The following is a 23,543-nucleotide window of genomic DNA, read 5'->3' on the forward strand; positions in this document are numbered from 1 at the left end:
ACAGGTCAGGGTGGGAGTTTGGACTTCATCCTGCCTGTAATGAGCAGTCTTTAATACAGAAAATTCTGTGAACTGGAGTTTGAAAAATAATTATTTTGATAATAACTTAATAACATAAGCACTCAGTCATTTGTCATATAAACTCCAAACTTTGAAGCCAGTAGAGACTTTGGGAGATCAAAGGGAGTGACACAGAATTAGCCACTGGTCAAAGCTCAGGCATTAGCCTTCCTCGTCCCCTGCCCTTGAAGCAGGAGATCTGAATGTATCTGTTGGCTGTGGTTTTACCAGCGTCCATCTGTGGTACTGAGAAGGTGGCCTCAAGTTCAGGAGGCTACATCATTAGACCCACATCCCTGGGATTCACTGGCGTCCTGGAAAGAGTGTTGATAATAGCAGAGGTCTCCCAGGTCTGTTCACATGTAGATTTGTAAACCTGCAGGGATTTCCATGAGGTGGGGGAGAGAAAACTATGGTTCTAGACCTAGCCAATTGTCTTCCAAATAGAAAGCAACTCTGTAACTTTTAAGTAAGGACAGGTACTGTTTAATGCTCTGAAAATAAATACCCAAGCTTCAGCCAAAGCAGGGGAAGCAATGTTCAGCAAGCTTCCTGGAAATTTTCAGAGAGTAATTTTCATGCGTTAGTATTATAGTATTAGTATTTTATATATATGAATCACTTATGGGACAAGTGATCCTCAGGAAAAAAACACTGGGCTGCCTTCCCATCATTGTCATAGATAAAAGCAAAAGGAGTTCATTCATTTTTTCCCAGACATTTCCTGAGCACTGTGTATTATGTACTGTGCTAGGTACTGAGATTCAGTGGAGAATAAGATTAATTGTCTGCCTTCAAGGAACTTTTATTTGAACAATAATAACAGAACGTTTGTTGAGTGTTTCTTATATTCCAGCACTGTTACTAAGTGCATTAAGTCATAATAAGGTACCTAGGCAGTAAACGAATAAGTATCTATATAAGAGGTAATAATAAGGGGTGGAATGTAAAGAAAAATAAAGCAAAGAGATTAATTGTGGCCCCAAGATGTCTATGTCCTAATCCCCAGAACCTATGAACACAAGAGGGGACCCCCACTAAAAAATACAATTATCTTCTGGAGGGCAGGCCCTTTGTAGTACAGGTTTCCCCTGCTAGATGAGTGTTCTAGAAACCCATCTGTATCAGTGTACCAGCTGGTGGTGTTGTGAGAGGCTGCATTCAGCTTCAGTTCATTTTTTTTTGAAGACTCTTTCATTGCCTTTGTCTATTTCATGATGGGTGATTTATGAGCTCACCTGCCCACACTGTGCTGAGTGTTCAGAAGCTTTTGACCAAAAACAGCATGACCCCCATGCCCCTCCCTCCCTATTCACCTAATCTCACAGAGAGTGACTTTTTTTTTTTTTGGTTTCCCTAGATGAAAAAAGTCCTCAAGGGGAAGTGATTTGAGGTGTATTGTATCAAATGGAGAGTACTTGGAAGGTGACTGAAGTTTAAATAATGTAAGAATAAATACACACATTTTTATAAATTCCACTTTTTGGGGTCCCGCCTTGTATGCTACCTTACATAGCAAAAGGGAATTTGCAGGTGTAGTTAAGCATTATCCAGAAAGGCCCATGTAATAACAACGGTCCTTGTAAGAAGGGGAAAGCAATGTCAGAGACAGAAGATGTAAGAATGAAGGCAGAAGGAAGACGCTATGGTGTTGGCTTTGAAGGTGAAAGAAGGGGCCATGTGCCAAGAAATACAGACAAGCTCTAGAAGGAAAAGACAAGGAAGTGAATTCTCCCCTAGAGCCTCCAGATACAACACAGGCATATTAAGTCTTGATTTTAGTCCAGTGAAACTGAATTTGGACTTCTGACCTCCAGGAGTGTATGAATATCATTACATTGTGTGGTTTTAAGTCACTAAGTTTGTGGTAATTGGTTACAGCAGCAACAGGAAACTAATACTCAGGGTTACAGGCTGTTGGATGATGGGGGGCTCTCAGCATTAGCCCCTTAAGAGGAGATAATTTTAAGCAGGAAAGTGAATGAAGGGAAGAAGGGAGCCATCTGGTTGGCTGTCAGGAAAAGCATTCCAGCCAACAAGAACAGCAAGTCAAATGCTCTAAGAACGGACAAGTTTCACTATTTTGAGATCTAGTAAGAAGGCATGTGTGAGGGAGCACGGGATCCTTGGAGAGGTAGCCAGGTGGCTCCTCATGTAGGACCATGTAGGACCTTGTAGCACAGATCTAGATGAGAGCAGGCTGACATGAGTCTACGTTGCAGAGAGAATTGACAGGATTTGTTGATGGATTGGATGTGAGCTGTGAGAGGAAGAGGGGAGACCAAGATGACAGCAGGATTTTGATGAGCATATTTGCTGAGATTTGGAACGTTCTGGGAGGAATAGGTTTGAGGTGGGAAATCATGAGTTCGGTTTTAGATACATTATGTTTCAGATGATTACAGGGCAGGTGGGCAGATGGACATAGTGTCTGATGTTCAAGGGAGTGGTTGGGGCTGGCAATGTCACTGGAGGGACCCTGGTTCGTAAGTAAAGCCATGGAACCAACCGATGCCTGTGCAGGTCGACCTTGAGGCCAGAGCCCCAGGACAAGGCCCCCATACAGCCTGGAAGAGGACAGCTCATCAAAGGGAAAAGAATGGAGTATAGACATTACTTCCATCTTCAAGAAATGCAAAGCCATTATTTTTTATCTTCTGGCCTGACTGAATTTTAAAAAATGGTAAATTGTCCTTTGCAAAGGTCCTAAGAAGTAGCCACTGCCTTGGTGGGTTTGCCAGGGCTCTCAGTGAGCTTCTAAAAGGCCAGGGAGCTCTGATTGTGTTGATTACCTGGCAGCTGTGAATACAAGATGCTGACTCCAAAACTGCAACTCATTCTCCGGAGGGCACCAGCCTTCCCCACTAATGACTGTTGAGCTGAGCCACCTGAAGCCTGCATGAGGTTTAGCAGCAGCTGCACTTCTGCTCCAAGAAGCAGCTCATTCCAATTAGATCAAAGTGAGGCTCTTCCTCACTTCACCTGGAAGCTTGGGTATTTGTTTTCAGAGCATTAAACAGTAAGAATCCCAGCTTAAGGAGCACACAGGTGTTTTAGGTCTGAAAGGGATTTGGCTAGGCCGACAGTCACCCTCTCTGTTTTCATGAAATCCAAGTTTGAGTAGAGAACCTTGAGTCATGCCTGCTTCCATTAGCTCTTCTGTCAGACTTTTCAGTGTGACCAGGGATGAGGACAGAGTAAGGAGTGGCTGCCTGTCTGGAACTAGATTTACAATTCTGTTAATCTAATTTCCTTTTTAACTCCCTGACCCCTAACTTTTTCTCAGTACAATTACTCTGTCCTTACAAAAAGCCTGCTGATCTACTCTGCATTCTGCTCTTCCTCGGAAGTCAGTTTTTCTCCCTTTCACCACACGTTGTCAGCTCCCCCTTGCTACACTGCTTAGAGCAGCTTTTCTCAGCCCTGGCTGAGCATTGGAACCACCCCAGGAGCCTTTAAAAATCCTTCAGTCTGGGCCCCTCCCCAGAGATTCTAATTTGTCTTCCCGTGTAGCCTGGGCACCTGGATTTTAAAACTCTCTCCAGGTAACTCTGATGTGCAGCCATGACTGAGAGCCGCTGGCCTCCAGACTCTCTGCCCTTTCCAAATTAACGATCAGCTAATTTCATGCGTCTCAGCTATCAGGAGAAAGTGAGAGATGAACCCCCAGGGCTCTCTCCATTTCCAGGTAACACTATATTACAGCAGTAGCCTTCCGGAGAACAAGTCCTGCTGCTTGTAATCTCTCTCCAGGGAGTGCCAGGTCCAGGCAAAGACAAGACTGCAGAGGAGAAGGTATCTTGGGGCAGGAGGCTCCTTCCTTTACTACTAAATCTGTCAGGTGAGAATGTGTCTATGCAAACCAGGGACTTATCTTTGACCTCCTCTCAGGGTGTTTGGAAATTGAGCTCTCCCTCTCTCTATACCAGCTACATAAAGATCAGCTACTTATTGAGGGCATGCAAGCGTGGTTATAAAGCGAGACCTCTGCTCTCCAGGACAGCCCTGCAGAGGAAGTTAAGAGACGGAGGCGGTGCCCTTGTAATCCAAAGTCTGTTCCGGGCCCAGTGGCGTAGGCAACGACCGGGAGCTTTTCAACAAATAACAGGACTTGGGGCCTCAACTCAGACCTATTCAATAAGGATCTGCATTTTAACAAGACGCCCAGGAAGGTGAGTGTGCTAGCCAAAGTTTGAGCATCGCTAGTTTATTCAACTGCGGGTAACGCGGTGCGCTAAAACGCTTTGAACAGTAGGGACTAGGTGGAAGGAGCAACTTACTCTTTTTTTTTGGGGGGTAGTTAGGAGCGGAGACTGGCGACCCGCGGGCGCACGTGCAAGTCTAAGTCTAGGCGGCCCCGCCTTCCCGCCCCGCCCCTTCCTTGGTCTCAGCCGGGCGCGCGGTTGCTGTGGCAGCGCCGGACGCGGCTCAAGTCGTGACTGCCAGCGCCTCCAGCTTTTTCTCCTTCTCCAAAGGCTTCCGCGGACCCCTGGCTGCGGCCCAGTCCCAGGCTCAGCCATGCCCCTGGGGAGACGCGGCGGCCGGGTGAGCGCTCTGGGGGGCGAAGGGGAGGAAGAGGCGCCCCGGGCGGCGGCCGCAGCGCCCTGGGCTTCTCCGCAGCAGCCGGAGGCGGCATCCGAGCAGGTCCTGCTCCGGGGCATCTTCGAGATCGGGAGGAGCAGCTGCGATGTGGTGCTGACTGTGCGGGCTCTCAGATGGCGGCCTATCGAGCCGGTGCGCCCCACGGGTGAGTGCGCCAACTCCTGGAGCCTTCGCCTCCTAGTGCTCCCTCCCTCCCCCAGCATCGCTCTTCGCACCCGGACGTGGCCTCCCTCCTCCCCGCCCTAAGCTCCTCCTCCGAGGGCCGCGGAGTCCCAAAGCCGCTGCAGCTACCTCCTTCCCAGTTGGGGCAACCCAGGCCACTCCCCGGGGCCTCCCGCCTCTAGCCACCTCCTGCAGGTCTTGCCTCCTGGGGCTGCATTCCCTGGGCCCCTTCACGCTTAGGTTGTGCTCTGTGCCAAAAAGGAAAGAATTGATCCCCAAAGGGGTGGTGTTTTCTAAGTGCGGGAAGGGCGCCTACTTTTCCCTGCGCCAAACTGATGAAGTTTTAATCTGTCAATTTCTGACCGTACTCAGAAAGTGCGGGACTTTTTCAGAACCTCCACGAGAGCTCTGAATTAAGCTCTCATTTTGCTGACTTCTGAAAGTTTCATCACAGTGCTTTGGAGTCTCTCCGAACTTTTCCATCCTTCACATCCCCCTCGCCATTGTCTGGAATCAAGCTTCAGGCTCAGTCTGGAAACTTTTGAGTTTTGATGTTGGCTTTAGAATCATCATCATGCTGTTTACTTACATTTGACTTTCGTTGACTCGAAAACTTAGTTATTTAGGACGTGTTATAATGTTGTATTTTACAATAGAAATATTTCAAGTTTTAGTATAGAGATGATTTAGAGAAAAACTTTCGGATGTGGTCTCTTCTAGCTAAATACAAACTCATGAAATTTTAAAATGGCCTTCCCCGTTGACAGACAAGATACAGTGTACTATTTACATTACAGCACAGGAAAACAACACTGTTTTAACGTGTGTTTTGTTTGTTTGTTTCTTTGTTTTGGTACCAAAGTCAAAATGAAGCAGAGGAGCTAGGGACCCAGCACTGGTTGTGAGTGTGAATTCAGCTTCTGTATATGCCTTGCTCACTCCATGAATACTTCCTTTGAACTTAATTTAAATGTATTTAAGCATTTTGAAAACCAAGGTGGAATATTTTCTCAAACTTTTGAGTTAAAATCTAGGGATATGGACAGAATTATTCTGTCTAGTTTTTAAGTCACTTCGAATTTGGGGGATATAGAAGTTTACAATGAGAGTTTAGGTTAGTCTACAAGAGCCAATTTACCCTACAGCAAAGCTGAAATCTTAGAGAATTAAAATGAAATATGCAATGAGAGGTCATAAAACTTACTGTCGCAATATTGGTAAGCAAAAAGTTAAATAATGATGCAAAAAATAAATGCTGGGTTTTTAAAAAGATTTTATTTATTTTTAGAAAGAGGGGAGTGGAGAAAGAGAGGAAGAGAAATGTCAATGTGCAGTTGCCCCTCACACACCTCCAACTGGGGACCTAGCCTGAAACCCAGGCATGTGCCCTGACTGGGAATTGAACCAGCAACCCTTTGGTTGTAGTTTGTGCTCAATCCGCTGAGCTACACCACCCACAGCAATAAATGCTGTTTTATATAGAGTGGTGACTGAGGAAAGGCAGGCTTAATTAGCATAACTGTGGGTAACATTTAAAAAGGCACCTTGACAGTTATAACTCTTAAGTATTTCAAGTGTTTACTGTTTGATTTGGGCCTAAAACGCTTTGGTTTTCTTTTCCTTAATCTAGATGTACCACTTTTTCTTTGTAACTAACACCTAGTATGCAAATGACATTGGGCCCCTGAATTTGAAGGTACAGAAGCCTAGCACCTTAGTAAGTGCTTCTATTTATAGAAGAAACCAAGAGATGCTTCACTTAGTAAAGTAAGAGTGGGAAAAGAAAAGGAGGTATTAAGACATGATATGTTTAAACGTGAGAAATAGTGCCTGCTGTGGAGTTAGTTTACATGTAAGTAGTAAATGACAAGTGAAATTGGTCCAGAAAATGGAGGAAAGACTACATTAAGGTTACTGCACTTGGGAGGATGAAGTGGGGGTGACCGTGTCCATTGCAAGTTGGCCAATTTCTGTGGCTGCTCCAGAAGAGGGTGAGGGTGAGGTCCCTGGGCATTGTTAGATCACACATAGGAGGTGTCTTGAAATCACTCAGTTTTTAAACCTCATAGTGCCTTAGCAGTTGTCTTTTTAAATAGACTTTATTTTTAGGGCAGTTTTAGGTTCATAGCAAAATTGGGCAACAATGTGGAAACTTGCCATACACCCCTGTCTCCGCACGAGCTCAGCCTCCCCTGTTATCAGCATTTCCCACCAGAGCAGTGTCTTTGTTGCAACTGATGAATTTACACGGACACATCATTACCACCCACAGTTCATAGAGTTCACTCTTGGTGTTTGTATATTCGATGGGTTTTGGCAAATTCATAATGATGTATGTTAGAATTCTCCAGAGAACTGATAGGTTCTCCAGAGATGATGATAGATAGACAGACAGATAGCTGATAGATTTAATGGATGCATTATGGGATAATGAAGGCTGAGATATGCACTGTATGTTGTCTGCGAGCTGGAGAACCAGGAAGGGGCTGATGGTATAATTCAGACTGTTTTGAAGGTCTGAAAACCAGCGTAGCTGACTTCCAGTCTGAGGCTGAAGTCCTGAGAAATGGGGCTTGGGAGGTGCTAAAGTAAGCCTCAGTTTAAATACTAGGAGCTTTTCCTTTGAGGGCGGAAGGTGGAGGTCTCAGCTCTAAAAGAGAGCAAGAATTTGACCTCCTTCTGCCTTCTTGTGCTATTTAGCCCTCAACAGATTGAATGATGGCTGTGAACGTTGGTAAGGGTGGATCTTCTCTACTCAGTGTACTGGTTCAAATGCTAACACACCCAGAAACAATGTGTTACAAGTTACCCTGGCATCCCTTAGCCCAGTCAAGTTCACATAAATTAACCAGCATGACATGTATCCACTATTATGGTATCATTATTTTCATCGCTACTAAAAATCCTCTGTTTTGTTTATTCATCCCTCCCTTTGCAAGCCCTGGTGACCACTGACCTTTTTACTACCTTACAGTTTTGCTTTTTCCAGAATTTCACATAATTGGAATCATACAGTGTGTCACCTTTTTGGATTAGCCTGTTTTACTTAGTAAAGGTTCCTCTGTGTCTTTTCATGGCTTCACAGCTCACGTCTTTTTAGTGCTGAATAATATAGTCCGCTGTCTGGAAGGAACACCGTTTACTGACTCATTCACCTACTGAAGGACATCTTGTCTATTTTTAACTTTTGGTGATTATAAATGAAGCTCCTGTAAACACCTGTGTGCAGGTTTTTGAGTGTATACCAAGGAGTACAATTGCTGGATTGTATGGTAGAAGTATATTTGGTTTTGTAAAAAGTGACTAAACTATCTTCCAAAGTTGCTATACCATTTTGCATCCCCACCAGCATTGAATGAGTTGTTCCACAGTCTCGCCAGCATTTGGCGTTTGTGGCATTCTGGATTCGGGCTGTTTAAATAGGTGTGTAGTGGTATCTGATTTTAATTTGTATTGCCCTGATGACATGTGATGTGAAGCATCTTTTCATAAGCTTATTTGCTCTCTTTATATCTTCTTTGTAACACATCTGTTAAGCTCTTTGGCCCATTTTCAATCAGGTTGTTTTCTTATTGCTGAATTTTAAGTTCTTTTTTCCCCACATTTTGGGTAACAGTCCTTTGTCAGATGCATTTTTTTTTGTGAATATTTTCTCCCAATCTTGTTTTCAATGATGAGATAAAATACTTTGTGGTTTTACCCTAATATTCCATCTTGAGTGACGAGCAAAGACATTGATGTATATTATGAGGGCTGCCACTGCCAAAATAGTGGCTGCTTGATGGTCTTGTCAGCAGGGCAAATGAGTGTGACCATCGTTATTGTAGTTCTCTTTACTGGGTTCCATGGTGAATTGGAAACTTGGAATGGTTGTGTTACTCGTCCCCATAGGAGGAAGGAGTGTTCAGGACAGCCTGCAAATCAGGATGGGGGGCACAAATGCACCAGTGCGTTTTTTTTTTTTGGTGGAGGGAATGTCTTCAATTTAGTATAGTAGATCGATAGCAGTTACTCCCTTAACAATTTAACTTAAATATTTTTGTGCTAACTTAGTGCAGAACACTTTGCTAGATGCTGTAAAAATGCAAAATGATGACCTGGTCTTTGCCTTCAAGGGGATTTTACCTTTTTGGAAAGACAGGACTGTAAGCTATAATGTAAGATGGTATGTCACCAAACTGTCATTCATCAAACATGAAGCACCTGTGTGTGCTTTGTGCAGTGATATAAAGATAAGTAGGATGTGAGCTCTTCCTTTAAGGATTTAGGTGTCTTCAGAGGAGGGAGAGCTATTCTTGGCAGGAGTTTTTTTTCACAGAGAATTAATCTTCTTGTTTACTTAAGTCTTCATTTACAAAAGGAGCTTGAGTTGAATGGTAAAGAGTATTTTATGACGGTTAAGGTGTTATATTAGTTTTATAGAGATGTGCTACAAAGCACTGCAAACTTGTCAGCCTAAAACACAGAAATTTATTCCCTCACAGTTTTGGCGGCCAGAATTCAGAAATCAAGGTGCCTGCCAGGCCATGCTCCCTGGGCAGGCTCTAGGAGAGCATTCTTTCTGGCCTCTTTCAGCGTCCGGTGGTTCCTGGCATTCCTCGACGTGTCATTGCGTGTCTCCAACCTCTGTCTTTGACTTCACATGGCCTGCTCTTCTTTCTGTGTCCTCTCTGGATATAAGGGCAAAGGCATTAGATTTAGGATCCACCCAAAATCCAGGATGATCTCATCTTGAGACCTTAACTTAATCATAGCTACAGAACCCTATTTACAAATAAGGTCACATTCGGAGGTTCCAGGTAGACCTAAATTTGGGGGAGGGGGCACTGTTCTGTCAGGTGTGATGGGAGTGGAAGAAAAATTTTAGGTTGAGAGAATTAGATGAAACCAGCACATGGAAGGTCATTTTCAGGGAACAGTGACTGCTAAAACGTGACAGGGTAGCAGGAGGAGAATGTTTAACAGGAAAGCAGAGGCCAGCATGGGGAGAGGCCTGAAGACAAAGGTAAAGAATTTGGGTTTTATTTAGTAGAAAGAACGAAGATGATAATTCCCCAGCTATTTTCTTATATTTGTTTAAACCTGTGTGATCTAATTCACAGTGTCTCTCCTTATCCAGAGTTCTGCCATTGGAGATACTTGTATCACAATTACGTTTATGCTTCAGACTTTCTAGACCTATTTCAGTGACTTTTATCTTCACTCCGTGCCCTGTGCCCCCACCCCCACGGCCACACCATAGATGTTTGCCACCTCTCTTCATAACCAACCCATCCCATTTCTTCAGCCTCATCCGGAAGCTGGGGTCATCTCTTCTGCCCCCTTTCTTAGGTTTTTAGCCCTTGTTCTGCTAGCTTTCTCTTAAGCTTAGTGATGTGGTCAGGATTCTCCTATCCTAACCACCCCCTGCCTTGGTCTTAGAAGATTCTCTTTCTGGCTGCTACTTTGCCTCTTTTCTCAGTTTCTTGGATATGTTCCTAGGAAAATCAGTTTACTCTTATTGCTTCTATCAGTTCACTTCTAAATTAGTCCTCAGCCATCTGAGAACTGGTTTTGTTTTTCTCTCTGCTAAAACTGCTTGGGCAAAGGTTAGCAGTCGCCTTCCAATTGCCCAGTCAAATGGACCAATTTCAGCCCCTTATTACCTTTTTGGATTTCTCCTTCACTTGACTTTGACTTTGCTGCCTTGGTTTCTGTGACACCACCAGAACATAGGTTATCAGTCTCCCATGGGGACTTCTTTCTGTTTGCCTAATTTAGGTGTTCTTAAGAAGTCTGCTCTTGCTAACTGTTGTCACTCACATGAGTGCTCTCTGAGTTATACCATCCACTTTTCTCATCTACCCTCAGGCTTAACATTCAGCCTGTCCTTTTTTTGTATGTGTGATTATATGAAACAGAGTGTATTCTTTTTTTATTTTTAAATTATTTTATTTTAATTTTTTATACAAATAACTTTTTAAAAAATTATTTTATTGTTCAGTCACAGTTGTCTGCATTTTCCCCTCATCATTCTGCGCAGCCACAGCCAATCCCACCTCCTTCCCATGCTTCCACCCTCCCCCTTGGTTTCGTCCATGTGTCCTTTATAGTACTTCCTGAAAACCCTTTCCCCCGCTGTCCCCTCCCCGCTCCCCTCTGGCTATTGTTAGATTGTTCTTAATTTCAATGACTTTGGTTATATTGTGTTTGCTTTTTTCTTTTGTTGATTATGTTCCAGTAAAAAGTGAGATCATATGGTGTTTGTACCTCACTGTCTGGCTTATTTCACTTAGCATAATGCTCTCCAGCTCCATCCATACTGTCACAAAGGGTAGGCACTCCTTCTTTCTCTCTGCTGCATAGAATTCCACTGTGTAAATGTACCATAGTTTTTTGATCCACTCATTTACTGATGGGCACTTAGGTTGCTTCCAGCACTTCGCTATTGTAAATTGTGCTGCCATGAACATTGGGGTGCATAGGTTCTTTTGGATTGGTGTTTCAGGGCTCTTAGGATATAATCCCAGCAGTAGAATTGCTGGGTCAAAAGACAGTTCCATTTTTAGTTTTCTGAGGAAATTCCATACTGTTTTCAACAGTGGCTGCACCAGTCTGCATTCCCACCAACAGTGCACTAGGGTTCCTTTTTCTCTGCATCCTCACCAATGCTTGTTTGTTGCTTTGTTTATGATGGCCATCCTGACCAGTGAGAACTGGTATCTCATTGTAGTTTTAATTTGCATCTCTCTGATGGCTAGTGATGCTGACCATCTTTTTATATGTCTCTGGGCACTCTGTATGTCCTCCTTGGAGAAGTGTCTGTTCAAGTCTTTTGCCCCTTTTTTATTTGGGTTGTTTGTCTTCCTGGATTGGAGTTGTGTGAGTTCTTTATATATTATGGAGATTAAACCCTTGTCCGAGGTATCATTGGCAAATATGTTTTCCCATATAGTTGGTTCTCTTTTCATCTTAATGCTGTTTTCTTTAGTTATGCAGAAGTTTTTTATTTTGATGAGGTCCCATTTGTTTTCTTTCCTTTATGTCCCTTGCTTTAGGGGACATATCAGTAAAGATGTTGCTGCGTGGAATGTCTGAGATTTTCCTGCCGATGTTTTCCTCTAGGACTTTTATGGTATCACAACTTAAATATTTAAGTCTCTTATCCACCTTGAATTTGTTTTTGTGTATGGTGTAAGTTGGTGGTTGAATTTAATTTTTTTGCATGTAGCTGTCCAGATTTCCCAACACTATTTGAAGAGGCTATTTTTACTCCATTTTATGCTTCTTCTCCCTTTGTCAATATTAATTGACCATAGAGACTTGGGTTTATTTCTGGGCTCTCTGTTCTGTTCCATTGGTTTATGTACTTGTTTTTATGCCAGTATCAGACTGTTTTGATTACAGTGGCCTTGTAATGCAGTTTGATATCAGGTATTGTGATCTCTCCTGCTTTGTTCTTTCTCAAAATTTCTGCAGCTATTCAGGGTTGTTTATGGTTCCATATAAATTTCTTAAATGTTTGTCCTGTATCTGTGAAATATATCATTGGTACTTTAATAGGGATTGCATTTGACTCCATAAATCGCTTTGGGTAGTATGGCCATTTTGATGATGTTAATTCTTCTGATCCATGAGCATGGTACATGCATCCATTTGTTTGTGTCTTCCTTAATTTCTTTCTTCAGTGTTGTGTAGTTTTCTGAGTATAGGTCTTTTACCTCCTTGGTTAGGTTTATTCCTGGGTACTTTATTTTTCTTGTTGCTATTATCAAATGGGATTTTTTTTTCCTGATTTCTATTTCTGATATTTCATTGTTGGTATACAAAAATGCCTTTGTTTTCTGAATATTGACTTTGTATCCCACTGTTTTGCCAAATTCATTTATTAAGTCAAGTAGTTTGTTTGGTGGGGTCTATAGGATTTTCTATATACACTATCAATATTCAGCCTGTCTTTAGTCCTGACCTCAAATATTTCCTGTATACATCAGCTTGGGAGTCCCACAAATTTAATGCATGTACAAGAAAAGCAACTTTTCCTGCTCCTCAGAAATAACATCTGTTCTTGTATTCCCTACCAGAGTTTTGGAACTCACTAATTAGCCAGTTGTCAGAATATTTAACTTTGTTTATGAGGTGTGTGTAACCTATGGTACAATGAGTAGGACTCCCTGAAGTTTATGTTGGATGGCTATGGGGTTGTATTTATAATTAGTAAACATGCTAACTATTTATGAGAAGGGGCATTCAGAAAGCTATCTGGAAGGTTATGTGAGTCAGGATTCTGAAGGTAAGTCCAGACTCAGTCTCTCACTCACTACTAATCAATCACCAATCCTATTCTATTTACTGTCTTCCTTCGTTGTCCAGCCAATCACATCCATAGCTGCGGCCACTACAAACTTCTACTTGACTCACTTTGTCACCTCCCTTGAGCCTGTATTCAGATGTCATCTTCTCAGTAAGATTTTTCTTGTCTTAAAATTCCTGTTTAAAATTCCTTCCTCCTGCACCCTTTCTGGCTCCTATCACTTTCATATTTCTGCATGGCATGTATTGTCCAATATGTCATATAATATTTACTGTCTGTCTTTCTTGCCACCACTCCAGTTTTGAGGGTCCTACTAGTAAATAAATGGCACATTCATAGTGGGATAACTTTTTAAGAGTTTTTAAAAAGCAGTATTTATAAAGGTGTGAGTAAGATATAGGGATAGTGAAGTACTCTTGGGACTAGAAGTAGAGGAACGGGTGATTTCGTTCTTAGGTCCAAAAGGGGAAGAGTCGCCTGAGCCTGGATTCAGAGAGACTGTGTAGGCAGGGCCAGTCCTCAGGGTCTATGGCCTTTGCTTTAACTTGGATGATTTCCCCAACCAGTTCCACAGGGAGGGAGTCAGGGACTCAGTACCCATGCTCTCTCTTTTTCTGGTCCTCACCATAATCCAAAACCAGAGTGCAAGGGACCACCTGTTGTAGGCACAGAGCAGGGTGAGAAGGACAGAGACTGGATCTAGGTGGGGAAAAGTAAGGATGTTCAGAACATCTGTTTTGTTTACTGTCAGTGCCTTGAAAAGTGTCTTATACATAAAATAATGTATGTTGAGTGAAGAAATTTGCTAGCTGGTCTCTTGAACTTTAGTTTTGCCTATTGCACTGTATTCTGATTACTATACTGCTACTTATAAGTGGAATCACTTGGAAGAGGATATTCCCTCCCCTTTTGTTAAAGCATCAGAACTCTTTTTTTAAATTCTTGGCTAATATTGGCCCACTTCCTCATTGTTAGCATCATGGCCAGAATGTTCCATCTTGCTCAACTGCAGGGTAGGAAGTACCAGCCAGGGCATAGATTGTCCAGGATGTCACCACTGTAATGGAAACTGTGTACACAAAGGACACCATCTGTTCAGAAATACTTTCTTTATTACCTACAATGGTGTCAGGGATGTCTATATTGGAATCTCACTCAGATTGTACCCATTTTACTTGTGGAATAAGGCACAGGTTTACTCATGTTAACATAAAGTAATTACTGACTTTCTAGCTATCTGAGAGAAAGAAATGGAAGATGGATCAGGTGCGTTCTTTGAGGAGATCCAATGAGAAAAGGCCAGACAAGTCTGGGTCTTGAGAACCTGCCCAGGCAGAGCTGATCAAGAGTAATGCCACACTGTGGGCAGCCCCCAACATAGGGCCTGGGCCTGGGTGTAAGGTGTCAAAAATTGAGGAGAGAGGTCTGAAAGGGAACATGAGCAGGTGCCATAGAAAATTTGCCTATTTTGTAATTTAGGCCTTAGCTTGTTACTGAATCAGATATTTTCAGAGTTAAATAATTTCAAAGCATCACTGATTGCCCATTGGCATTGTCCTAAATCTCAACCAAGGACAAACTTTTAGGAACAGGTTTTTTTATCAAGTGGTGAGCCTCTATTTGAAATGTTACACTGAAATAGAAAAGTACAAGAATTTTTGTGCACCCTAGAAGCAGGAGCTGCTTATTGTACTATATGATTGGGTTATAATGTTTTTATCTGTTTCCCATAAGGGAAAGTTATTGATGGAAGAGTTAGTAATGGGTAGGATTACACTGTATTAAGCTCATATTTTTGTGCATTTAAGAATGATCAATTTAGGGATCTCTGTGAAGGAATGCCAAATGCCCACAACCCTCCCTCCCTTCCTTCCTCCCTTCTTTCTTCTTTCTTTCTTCCCCTTCTCCTCCCCTTTCCCTTCTCCTCCCCCTTCTCTTCCTCCTCCCCTTTTCCTCCCCCTTCCCTTCTTCTCCCCTTCCCCTTCTCCTCTCCCTCCTCATTCTTCTCCTCCTCCCCCTTCTCTTTCCTCCTTTCCCTTCTCCTCCCTGCTTCACTCCTCTCTCTCTCTACCCTTTCCTTGCAACATCTTTGTCATTTACTAATGAAAAGCACCTTGGAGTATGACAATCACTATAGGGTCTTTTATAAGCTTCCTACTTCTGCTGTCTGTGGTGCAGGAAAGGTTTCAGGAGTGGGCACCAAAGGACCTGATGTCTTGTCTCTTGGGCAGTCATTTAACCCCTCTGAGCTAGTTTTCTTCTTACCTATAAAATGAGGCATTTGTGTTCTGTGGCCTCCAAGAAGCATCAACTCTGTGAAGTTGCATTTTAAAGAAAATTTCTGTTTTTACAGACTTTAAGTGTTAGGATACCTTAATAAATTAAATAAATGTGAATAAGGTTTGGATGATCAATGTGGTCAACCAGCTGGTGTGTATGGAGTGTTGCATTTTGCAGAGGGAGTTTCGCAATGCTAATGAATTTCTAATTAGAAGAACCACATGAGAAACATGGGCCAAGTCCCTTGCTCTACTTCCCCAGCTTCAGGGCACAGTGGTGAGAGGTGAGCCATCACCCCAGCACAGGTCCTGTCTTTGGAAAGGAGGAAACCATTATACAAAATTGTTGGTCAGGGGTAGACAGAAGCAGGTTTTTCATAATGGACAAAGGCACTAGCTTATCCTTTTTTCTGAACCCTTTAATCAAATTTCATTTCCCATACCTTCTAATCAAATTTCAGAGTAAGGATTTTATAATATGTTTGCTTAGTATTTGAATATAATGTTTCAAATATTTTTAAAAACAAAATGAGGATTTCAAATCTTAATTATGGTTTATAAGTCTCTATTTTTCATAGACTTACTACCTCAGATTACACAATTTCATGTTATGTTTTTTCAAAAGGATATTCCTACCACAACTCTGAGCTCAGCTGAATTAGAGCAGTAACTAGAAAATCTGAGAAAGCCAAGCTTCAAAATAAGGTCTTGAAAGTGTGTCTTTTTTATGAGAGTTAAAATGATTTTCTTGTGCTTTCAGTTTATATAAACAATTTATTTACTAGAAACTTAGCAATGTGGAAGGTCATGTGGAAAAATGTGAAAAGGAGAAAAAAACAATCAATTAAAAAAAATAAGAGTTACTGATTATGTGGGACTTAGCAGAGCTGGGTGCATTCTTAAGTATTAATCTGCCTAAGCCGTTGGGGAACAGATGTACGTGAAACAGATCCCAGTCTTCTGTTGTGTCCCTCTGAAGTGAGACATCTGTCAGCGGCCCGTGTGGTCACAAGTAATGGATGCAGGGGTGAGACCCCAAAGTGACCTATTACTCACGTGAATTATTGAAGGACTAATTACTCAACAAAACATGATGCTTTGATTCATCATTCTATATATGAAAATGAAAATACTTAAAAAATTGGTAGTATGTTTCTAAGCTGTTTAATTTGAAAGAATTTGAAAAAGATGGTTCTGAAAAATCAAGCTTACCAAATAACTGCATGTTTCTCATATGAAGTTTTTAAATGCTTTGGCAGGCCTGTTAACCTATGCATAAATATTGTGTAGAGCTCATATTTTATGAATATTACCTTTTAAGAAATTAAGTCGGTCCGGGTAGAAAAACAAATGTGGAGTGGATCTCTAAGGCACGGCTGTTCAGTTAAACCTTCTGTGATGGTGGAGTGCTCTGTGTCCACATGTTCAGTACCATTGCCACCAGTAACCTGTGGCTGTTGAGCACCTAGAATGTAGCTCATCTGACTGAGGGACTGAATTTTCAATTTTATTTAATTTCAATGTAAGTTCAGTAGCCACATGCAGCTGGCAGTGACTAGAGCTTTAATGCATGGAGGGTTGAAAATGTTTATTCCCTGGATTTCCAGGGAATGTAATCTTTATTTTAAAATATTATAAAGAAATTTTAATCTCTATTCTATTAAAGGTACAGTTTTCAAATAATTAATCTCAGTATAGAACTGATCTGCCCATACCTTCTGAACTGCTGATTTCAAGGTAAAGAAACTTGAGTCCAGAGATGCCAAAGTGGCAAAACCCTTTCACATATTTTGCGAATACAAAAAATGTTTTGTTACTGTGAATTGTGATAGTAAAGTTGTTAAAACTTTATGGTCATTGTGATTTACTATATAAACCAAAATTCGGCAAACTTAATGTTTCTTACTGTAGGATTAGTATATTCCAAATGACAGCTGTCCTGGCCTCTGTACCCTGACCCCATGGAAGTCTGCATGCTGATGCTGTTCTTGAATGTGCTGCAGCCATGTGGCACCATTTGAAGGCAAATACAGTACTTTTTAAAACGGATCTACAATACTTTTTGTTTTCCTCTTCATCTCACACCTCCCCCACATGGGTGCCTTTGGGGCTGGAACTGGCACAGAAGTACCCTCCTGGGAGTGGGGAGCAGTACTTGCGTTGAGGCCAAGGGCCATAGGGGTGTGCATACTGTGAGTCAGATGGGCTGGATCAAGGTCAATAACCAGAAAAGTTGGTCCAGTCAGGATTCTCCACAGCAGGACGACCTTAAGTAAACTGCACAAGTCTAATCATGATGACACTGAAGAATTAAAGAGCCAGGGCAAGTAGATACAGGGATCTACAGATGGATTGGGTACACAGGTGGATGCTGTTTCTGGACTGGGCATTTTTGTGCTCTCTGTAATTTGGGAAAGTGGACCATTCTCGTCTGAAGGGCCAGGGATATAGAATATATAATTCATTATGATCTCAGTACTAGAATACTTATCCTGAACCTTATTGCTTATCCCATCTAGCCTATTACTTGACTAGGTTATTAGATTACATTTCAAATATTGACAAATCTACAAACATCTTCAAAGTCCTCAGTATGGGCCTAAGTTCTTCCATATGACTCTATCCCTGCCCAAGTATTAGAAGTACTGTGCCTATGATGTAGGTGGTATTTGCTGAACTAGTGAGTTTTGGTCATGTGTGTGTGTGTTTATATGGTGTGAGCAAAGAAAAGAAACTCTCAGTAGCCATAGGTCTTTATATTCTTTTGTATTTTTTCCCAAAGCCAGTACAGGATGAAGGGAGGTAAAAGGAAAAGGAGGGAAGGAAATGGCATTCAAAGGAAATTAAATCTTACACTAACTTTTTCTGCATGCAAACCAGAAGTTGAGAACCCTTTGTTAGTGTAATGGATGACTGAATTCAAAGGCAAGGTGGGCAGGCAAGTGAGCAGGCAGGTATGCATACCAAAAAAAAAATTGGCATAGTGCTATGGACTTATGGTAAGCCTAAAGATAAATCTAAAATAACATAGCAGCTGGCACCAGGGAATTCCTATATACATTCCAAGATTTTCATCAGAAACAGTGTTCTGGAAATTACCATAGCTGCTACACAACAGTGGCCAGTGTTTGACTGAAAATAGTGAACATTTACCAATGTTTACTCTGCCAGGTTCTGTGCTAAGTATCTTCCTAGCAAGACTCTGTAGTCTAGCTAGGATTTTTATTCCCAGGGCCCAGAGCTGTTAAATAACTTGCCCAAGGTCATGAGCCACACTTTTCCCATTAGGTTATGCTGCTTCCTTAGTCAAGCAAGGAAGAATTCCCCCTAATGCCTTCAATGCCTTCAGGAATCTCTCCGATGCCTGAGTTAGTAATAGAGTAGTATCATGGTCCAAACCTGTGTGTGTGTGTGTGTATTTAGGTTTGTTGCTCTACTCATTCAGTCATTTTGAATGTGACGGCCACACAGTACACGTGCTCTCTCAACAGTGTCTACCACCCCCACTGACTAGCATAGTCAAGTCGTCATTGCTCACAATTGCACATTCTAGTCCACTCTCCTTGGCTGCCAGGCTATGTCGATGTTGTGCAGACTATTCTTGTTATATTAATAATGGCTGGACTTTTTCCAGACAGACCTCAGTACATTAAAAAAAAAACAACCTATAATGCAATAATATCATCTGACCTCTTTCAGGCCCTTTAGTCAGTTATACTAAAGAGAGCACATTCCATTTCTCTAGGCATTTTAAATTTATGAATAAATGACCAAAATGGGATAGAGAAATGGAATTTTTACGAGTTTTTTTTTTAAACCCAATCTTTGTAATGGAAAATGTCAAGCATACCCAAATGTAGAAAAAATAACATAATAAGTCTCCATGTTCATCCCAATGAGGGGTGAGCCTCTATTGTTATACATTATTGAATTTAAATAGTTTTCAAGGCCAGTCTTGTTCCTTCTGTGCCCTACCCAGCTCCCTTCTTTCTCTGGAATAGTTTGAAGTAATTCTTAGACATTGTATAATTGCATCTATAAACATCTCAGCATGAATCTCTAGGAGGTGAGAATTTTTAAACATATAAGATGCAACATAATCACAATACCACTAGTTCATTTTTTTGCATTTGTATTTTTCAATTACAATTTACTTTCAATATTACTTTGTGTTGGTTTCAGGTGTATGCATAGTTGTTAGACACACATATACTTCACAAAGTGTTCCACCAATATTTCAGTACCCACTGGCACCATACATAGTTATTGCAAGTTTATTGACTGTATTCCCTGTGTTGTATTTTACATCCTCATGACTATTTTGTAATCACCAATTTGTACTTCTTAATTCTTTCACCTCTTTCTCCCAGTCCCTGACCTCCCCTCCCCCATTATTCTGATTTAAAATAATCTTTTTATCCAGTCTTTGTATTTCTCTGATTATTTATCTTTTTCTTTTTATATGAATCAACATTTAAATAAGGTCCATATTGCAGTTGGTTGCTGTGTCTTTTTTATTTCCTAATCCTCAGATTCTTCTTCCTCTTTTCCTTGTAATTCATTTTCTGAACAAACTGGGTTGTCTGGCCTGTAGTTTCCCATAGGAATATGGGTATATGGGGACAAATGTCTATGAAAGCTAAAAAGGGGAGGAAGCAGATTTGGAGGGATAACCTTGAGACTGTGATGCCAATCTGACACCTGTAAAGGGGAGAGGGGAGAGCCTCAGCCCACGATGCATGTCTGATAAAGTCTTTGCTGATTTAAGGGGAGAGCTTGAGAGATAAGACTGCCCCTTAGGAATCTTGCCTTGGACAGGATTGGCCACATCTCAGTAGTGTTCCACCATGGGCTATGGGATGCTTAGGAAGAGTGTGACCTCAGCTCTGAAGTTGAGGTGGATCCTACAGGTACCAACAGCGGGAGGCAAGTTCTTCCTTAAAGGAAGACCATAGCAGCCATGGTAACCAATGGCTTTTATTATTGTCATTGTGAATTCAGGTATTTAAACATATTAAATGTATTTCAATTCATAGCAATGACTATTACTAATTCTCATCCCAATTCTATATTTTTGGAGCAATGAGAATCCCTTCAAGTTGACTCACATTCTTTTGACATTCCTTCAGTCATCTCTGTTAGCTGTCTTGCTTTTTGAAATGGTAAGATTTTCCAGGCTCATCTTAAACATTTCATGCTTCAGACATGGCATTAACACTATCATCAAGGAAGCCTAGATCCTTTTATTGGGTGATGGTGTTTAGAGACCACAATCTAAGTACCATGTGTGCTCATTGCTAGTACTTCTCTTTATATGGTCCTGTTTCCTATGTTTTTGTAGAAAATAGAGCCAGGAAGTATGTATTTTTCTTTCCTAAACAGAAAATGTATGATGGAATTATGCTAATACTTTCATTTTTAGGTTAAAGACAAAAAGGTTTTCTTATTTCATCTCCTTTCTGGTAACCTTAAAAGTCTCTCACTGCAACAATATCATTACTTATTTTCTTGTTTATCATACAATAACAACACCAGTGCTACCATCAACAATACAATTACTGAAAGCCATTTAAAATCATCCTGTAATTTTTTGGCTTAGCTTTTAGAGTACATATTACTTTAAGTGTATGCTATGTGTGGTCAAGTACTGTTTTAAAGATACTTGGCTCATTCTTATTTGTGGTATTATACCCCCCAACTCAATGTGCAGAATTATTTATTTCATTTTGGTTTTGATTGTGGGGCATTTTTTAAAATTTAATTTTGTTCTGTAACTATGTAGCATGTTTATATGGTTCCAAAATCAAATTTACTATAAATAAGCTGTATTCTAAGAAGTATAACTTTTATCTGTGTCCCTTCTGCCATTTTCCTTTCTTCCTTTTATGAGGAAGCTTGTTTTTTCAAGTTTCTGGTTTGTTTGTTTATTTTTAATATATAAGCAAAAATATACACATATTCTTGTCCTTACCCCACCTCTACCCACTTTCTTAAATGCATGTAGGTCTCGAAGAATGATTGTGGTAGGCAACACAAAGGAGTGAGGAAACCAATCTAGGAAAATAGTATTTTAGAAAAAAATCTCAGGAGAGAATGCTTGGACATATTTGGAAAACAAGACCATAGTCTGTTGGGTGAGTGTATGTTAATGGGGGGAGAGGACAGTGCTCTGTGATACGTTCATAGTTTGTATGAGATCCTGAATATTATCCTAGGAAGTTGGTGTCTTAACCTGGGGGTTGAGTGTGGGGTGGCAAAGGTCAAGTGTCCTGAGAAATCAAGGCTTTGTTTTCTAAAGTAGGTAAGTTTGGGTTTTAGAAAGGCAACCATGGGGACAGGATGGATTGTAAATAGTCTCCGTGTTGAGTACTGGTACATCAAGGAGGCAGTGTGTATGTAGCAGGGAGAATGGAGCCGTGAGGCTAGACGAAGGAATACTGCCCAAGACTTTGGAGGATGTGGGGCTCGAGGGAAAGGAAAGAAAGAAAGGCGATGCTGAAATTTTAGCTCAGACAAGGAAATGGATAGTGGACACTGCTAAAATTCTCAGTTCTGCAAAATGTGAAGCATTTTACTTGAAATGTATTCTGCAAAGCATCAAATATGCCAATGATTAGCAAAATGTCCAAACAGAAGGGAAATTGAGAGCTTGAGAAAGACATAAGCTGGAGAAACCCCTCCTGAAGGACTAGAATTTGAACCCCATCAGGCTTAGTATCTGTTTTTTCCAGGAGCCTCAGGCTCTCTCCTTCCAGGCCTTGTTTCTTATCAGGTTGAGGCCACTTTAGAAAAAGTTTAAAGATATTTTCAGAAAACATTATTTATTAAATATTGGTAAGTAAATTTATTGTATATTTTAAACTCAAAAAGTCATTTATTTAAATCTCTATTTTTTTGTCTAATACAAATAATATTTTTCAAATCAAAACTTAGTAAAGGTTAGAAACACACAGTTCAAGTACTTTCTCCTGCTCATCTGTGCAGAAAGAATAAGATCACTAAAATTAAGCAGCCGTTAGGATGTGTTAGTTTCCTTATATTTTAGGTATGCTTCCATATATTAAAAGTGTAAAGGGAAGATGGTATACATTTTGCTGTGGTTTTCATTATACAGGTGAGAACTTAAAGTGAAAATCTTGGTGAATGTAAACACCTAAAGTAAACTAAACATCATGGATACACATTTTTGTCATGTAATTTGATTTATAATAAGTTCTTATTTTAAAGGTAGAAATAAATTTTTCTCTAAAAGTTGTATTTTTATTTCTTAGAATTAACTTTTTTCATATTTGGGGAAAAATGTTCGTACCTAGCTTCTGAATGAAAGACACATCTATCACTATCCAGGCTGTTGGAATGTTTTAGTTATGTTACTCTGTTATTGGGCTTCGTGCTGTGGAAACATTTTATGGATGAACCTAATTTTATTCAAATCTTCTTTGTACTTGAACTCTGTGTTAGGTGCATGCCAGATTCATCTTGCATCCAATTATTCTGCATTAAAAATTGTGTCTTGAAATTGGAAGTGGTCTTTCAAATTTAACTCTCCTAGGACATAATTTAAGTCCCAACAATTAGGTTGGAAAGCTGTGAATGCATTTTGGCTTTGATTTTTCAGAGACCTTCGGTCAATAACATTTCATTAGCTATTAGCATCCATCATGCATATTGTATACTTTGGGGTGATATGACTAGTTACAAAGAAATATTGTAGAAGATCTCAGACTTCCGAGGTTAAAGCTGATAATACACATACTAAATTATGAGCTATTTTATGTTAAAATAATGATTCAGTTGTTATGGATTGCTTAACTACTAAGGATAAGACACCCAGTGGAAGCAAAGAATCCTTAATCATACAGTAAACTAACCATGTATTATTATTAACTTTGAAAATAACAATTATCTTCATCATCATTCTTGGGTAGACTGAAGAAATCTGAAAGCCCATCTTAAAGGCCTCTATAAACACTTTAGTATTCTTATTGGTTAGTATTCTGCCTTTATAGAAGTCTCAATAAAATTGGTTAAACACAAACTCTAAAAATTCAACATACTCTTGTGTTCAATTTACCGTTAAACAAAATTATGCCCTGTATAAAATCTTCTAGTTTTATTTTTTCACCACAATAAAAGCACTGGTCATT

General features: G+C 40.6%; 1 protein-coding gene across 5 annotated transcripts in view; it reads left to right on the forward strand.

The window, feature by feature from the left end:
- Positions 1-4,464: 4,464 nt before the first annotated feature.
- CERKL (ceramide kinase like) overlaps positions 4,465-23,543 on the forward strand; it is a 102,844-nt gene continuing 83,765 nt past the window's right edge. For all 5 annotated transcript variants that reach the window (XM_045841632.1, XM_045841937.1, XM_045841563.1 and 2 more), the window contains exon 1: positions 4,465-4,807. In XM_045841632.1, the coding sequence (XP_045697588.1) occupies positions 4,579-4,807 (229 nt within the window). In that variant the 5' untranslated portion in view covers positions 4,465-4,578. The remainder of the gene's footprint in view (positions 4,808-23,543) is intronic.

Source organism: Phyllostomus hastatus, unplaced genomic scaffold (genome assembly GCF_019186645.2).
Source record: "Phyllostomus hastatus isolate PE091 unplaced genomic scaffold, TTU_PhHast_1.1 phas_contig_1, whole genome shotgun sequence".
NCBI lineage: Eukaryota > Metazoa > Chordata > Mammalia > Chiroptera > Phyllostomidae > Phyllostomus > Phyllostomus hastatus.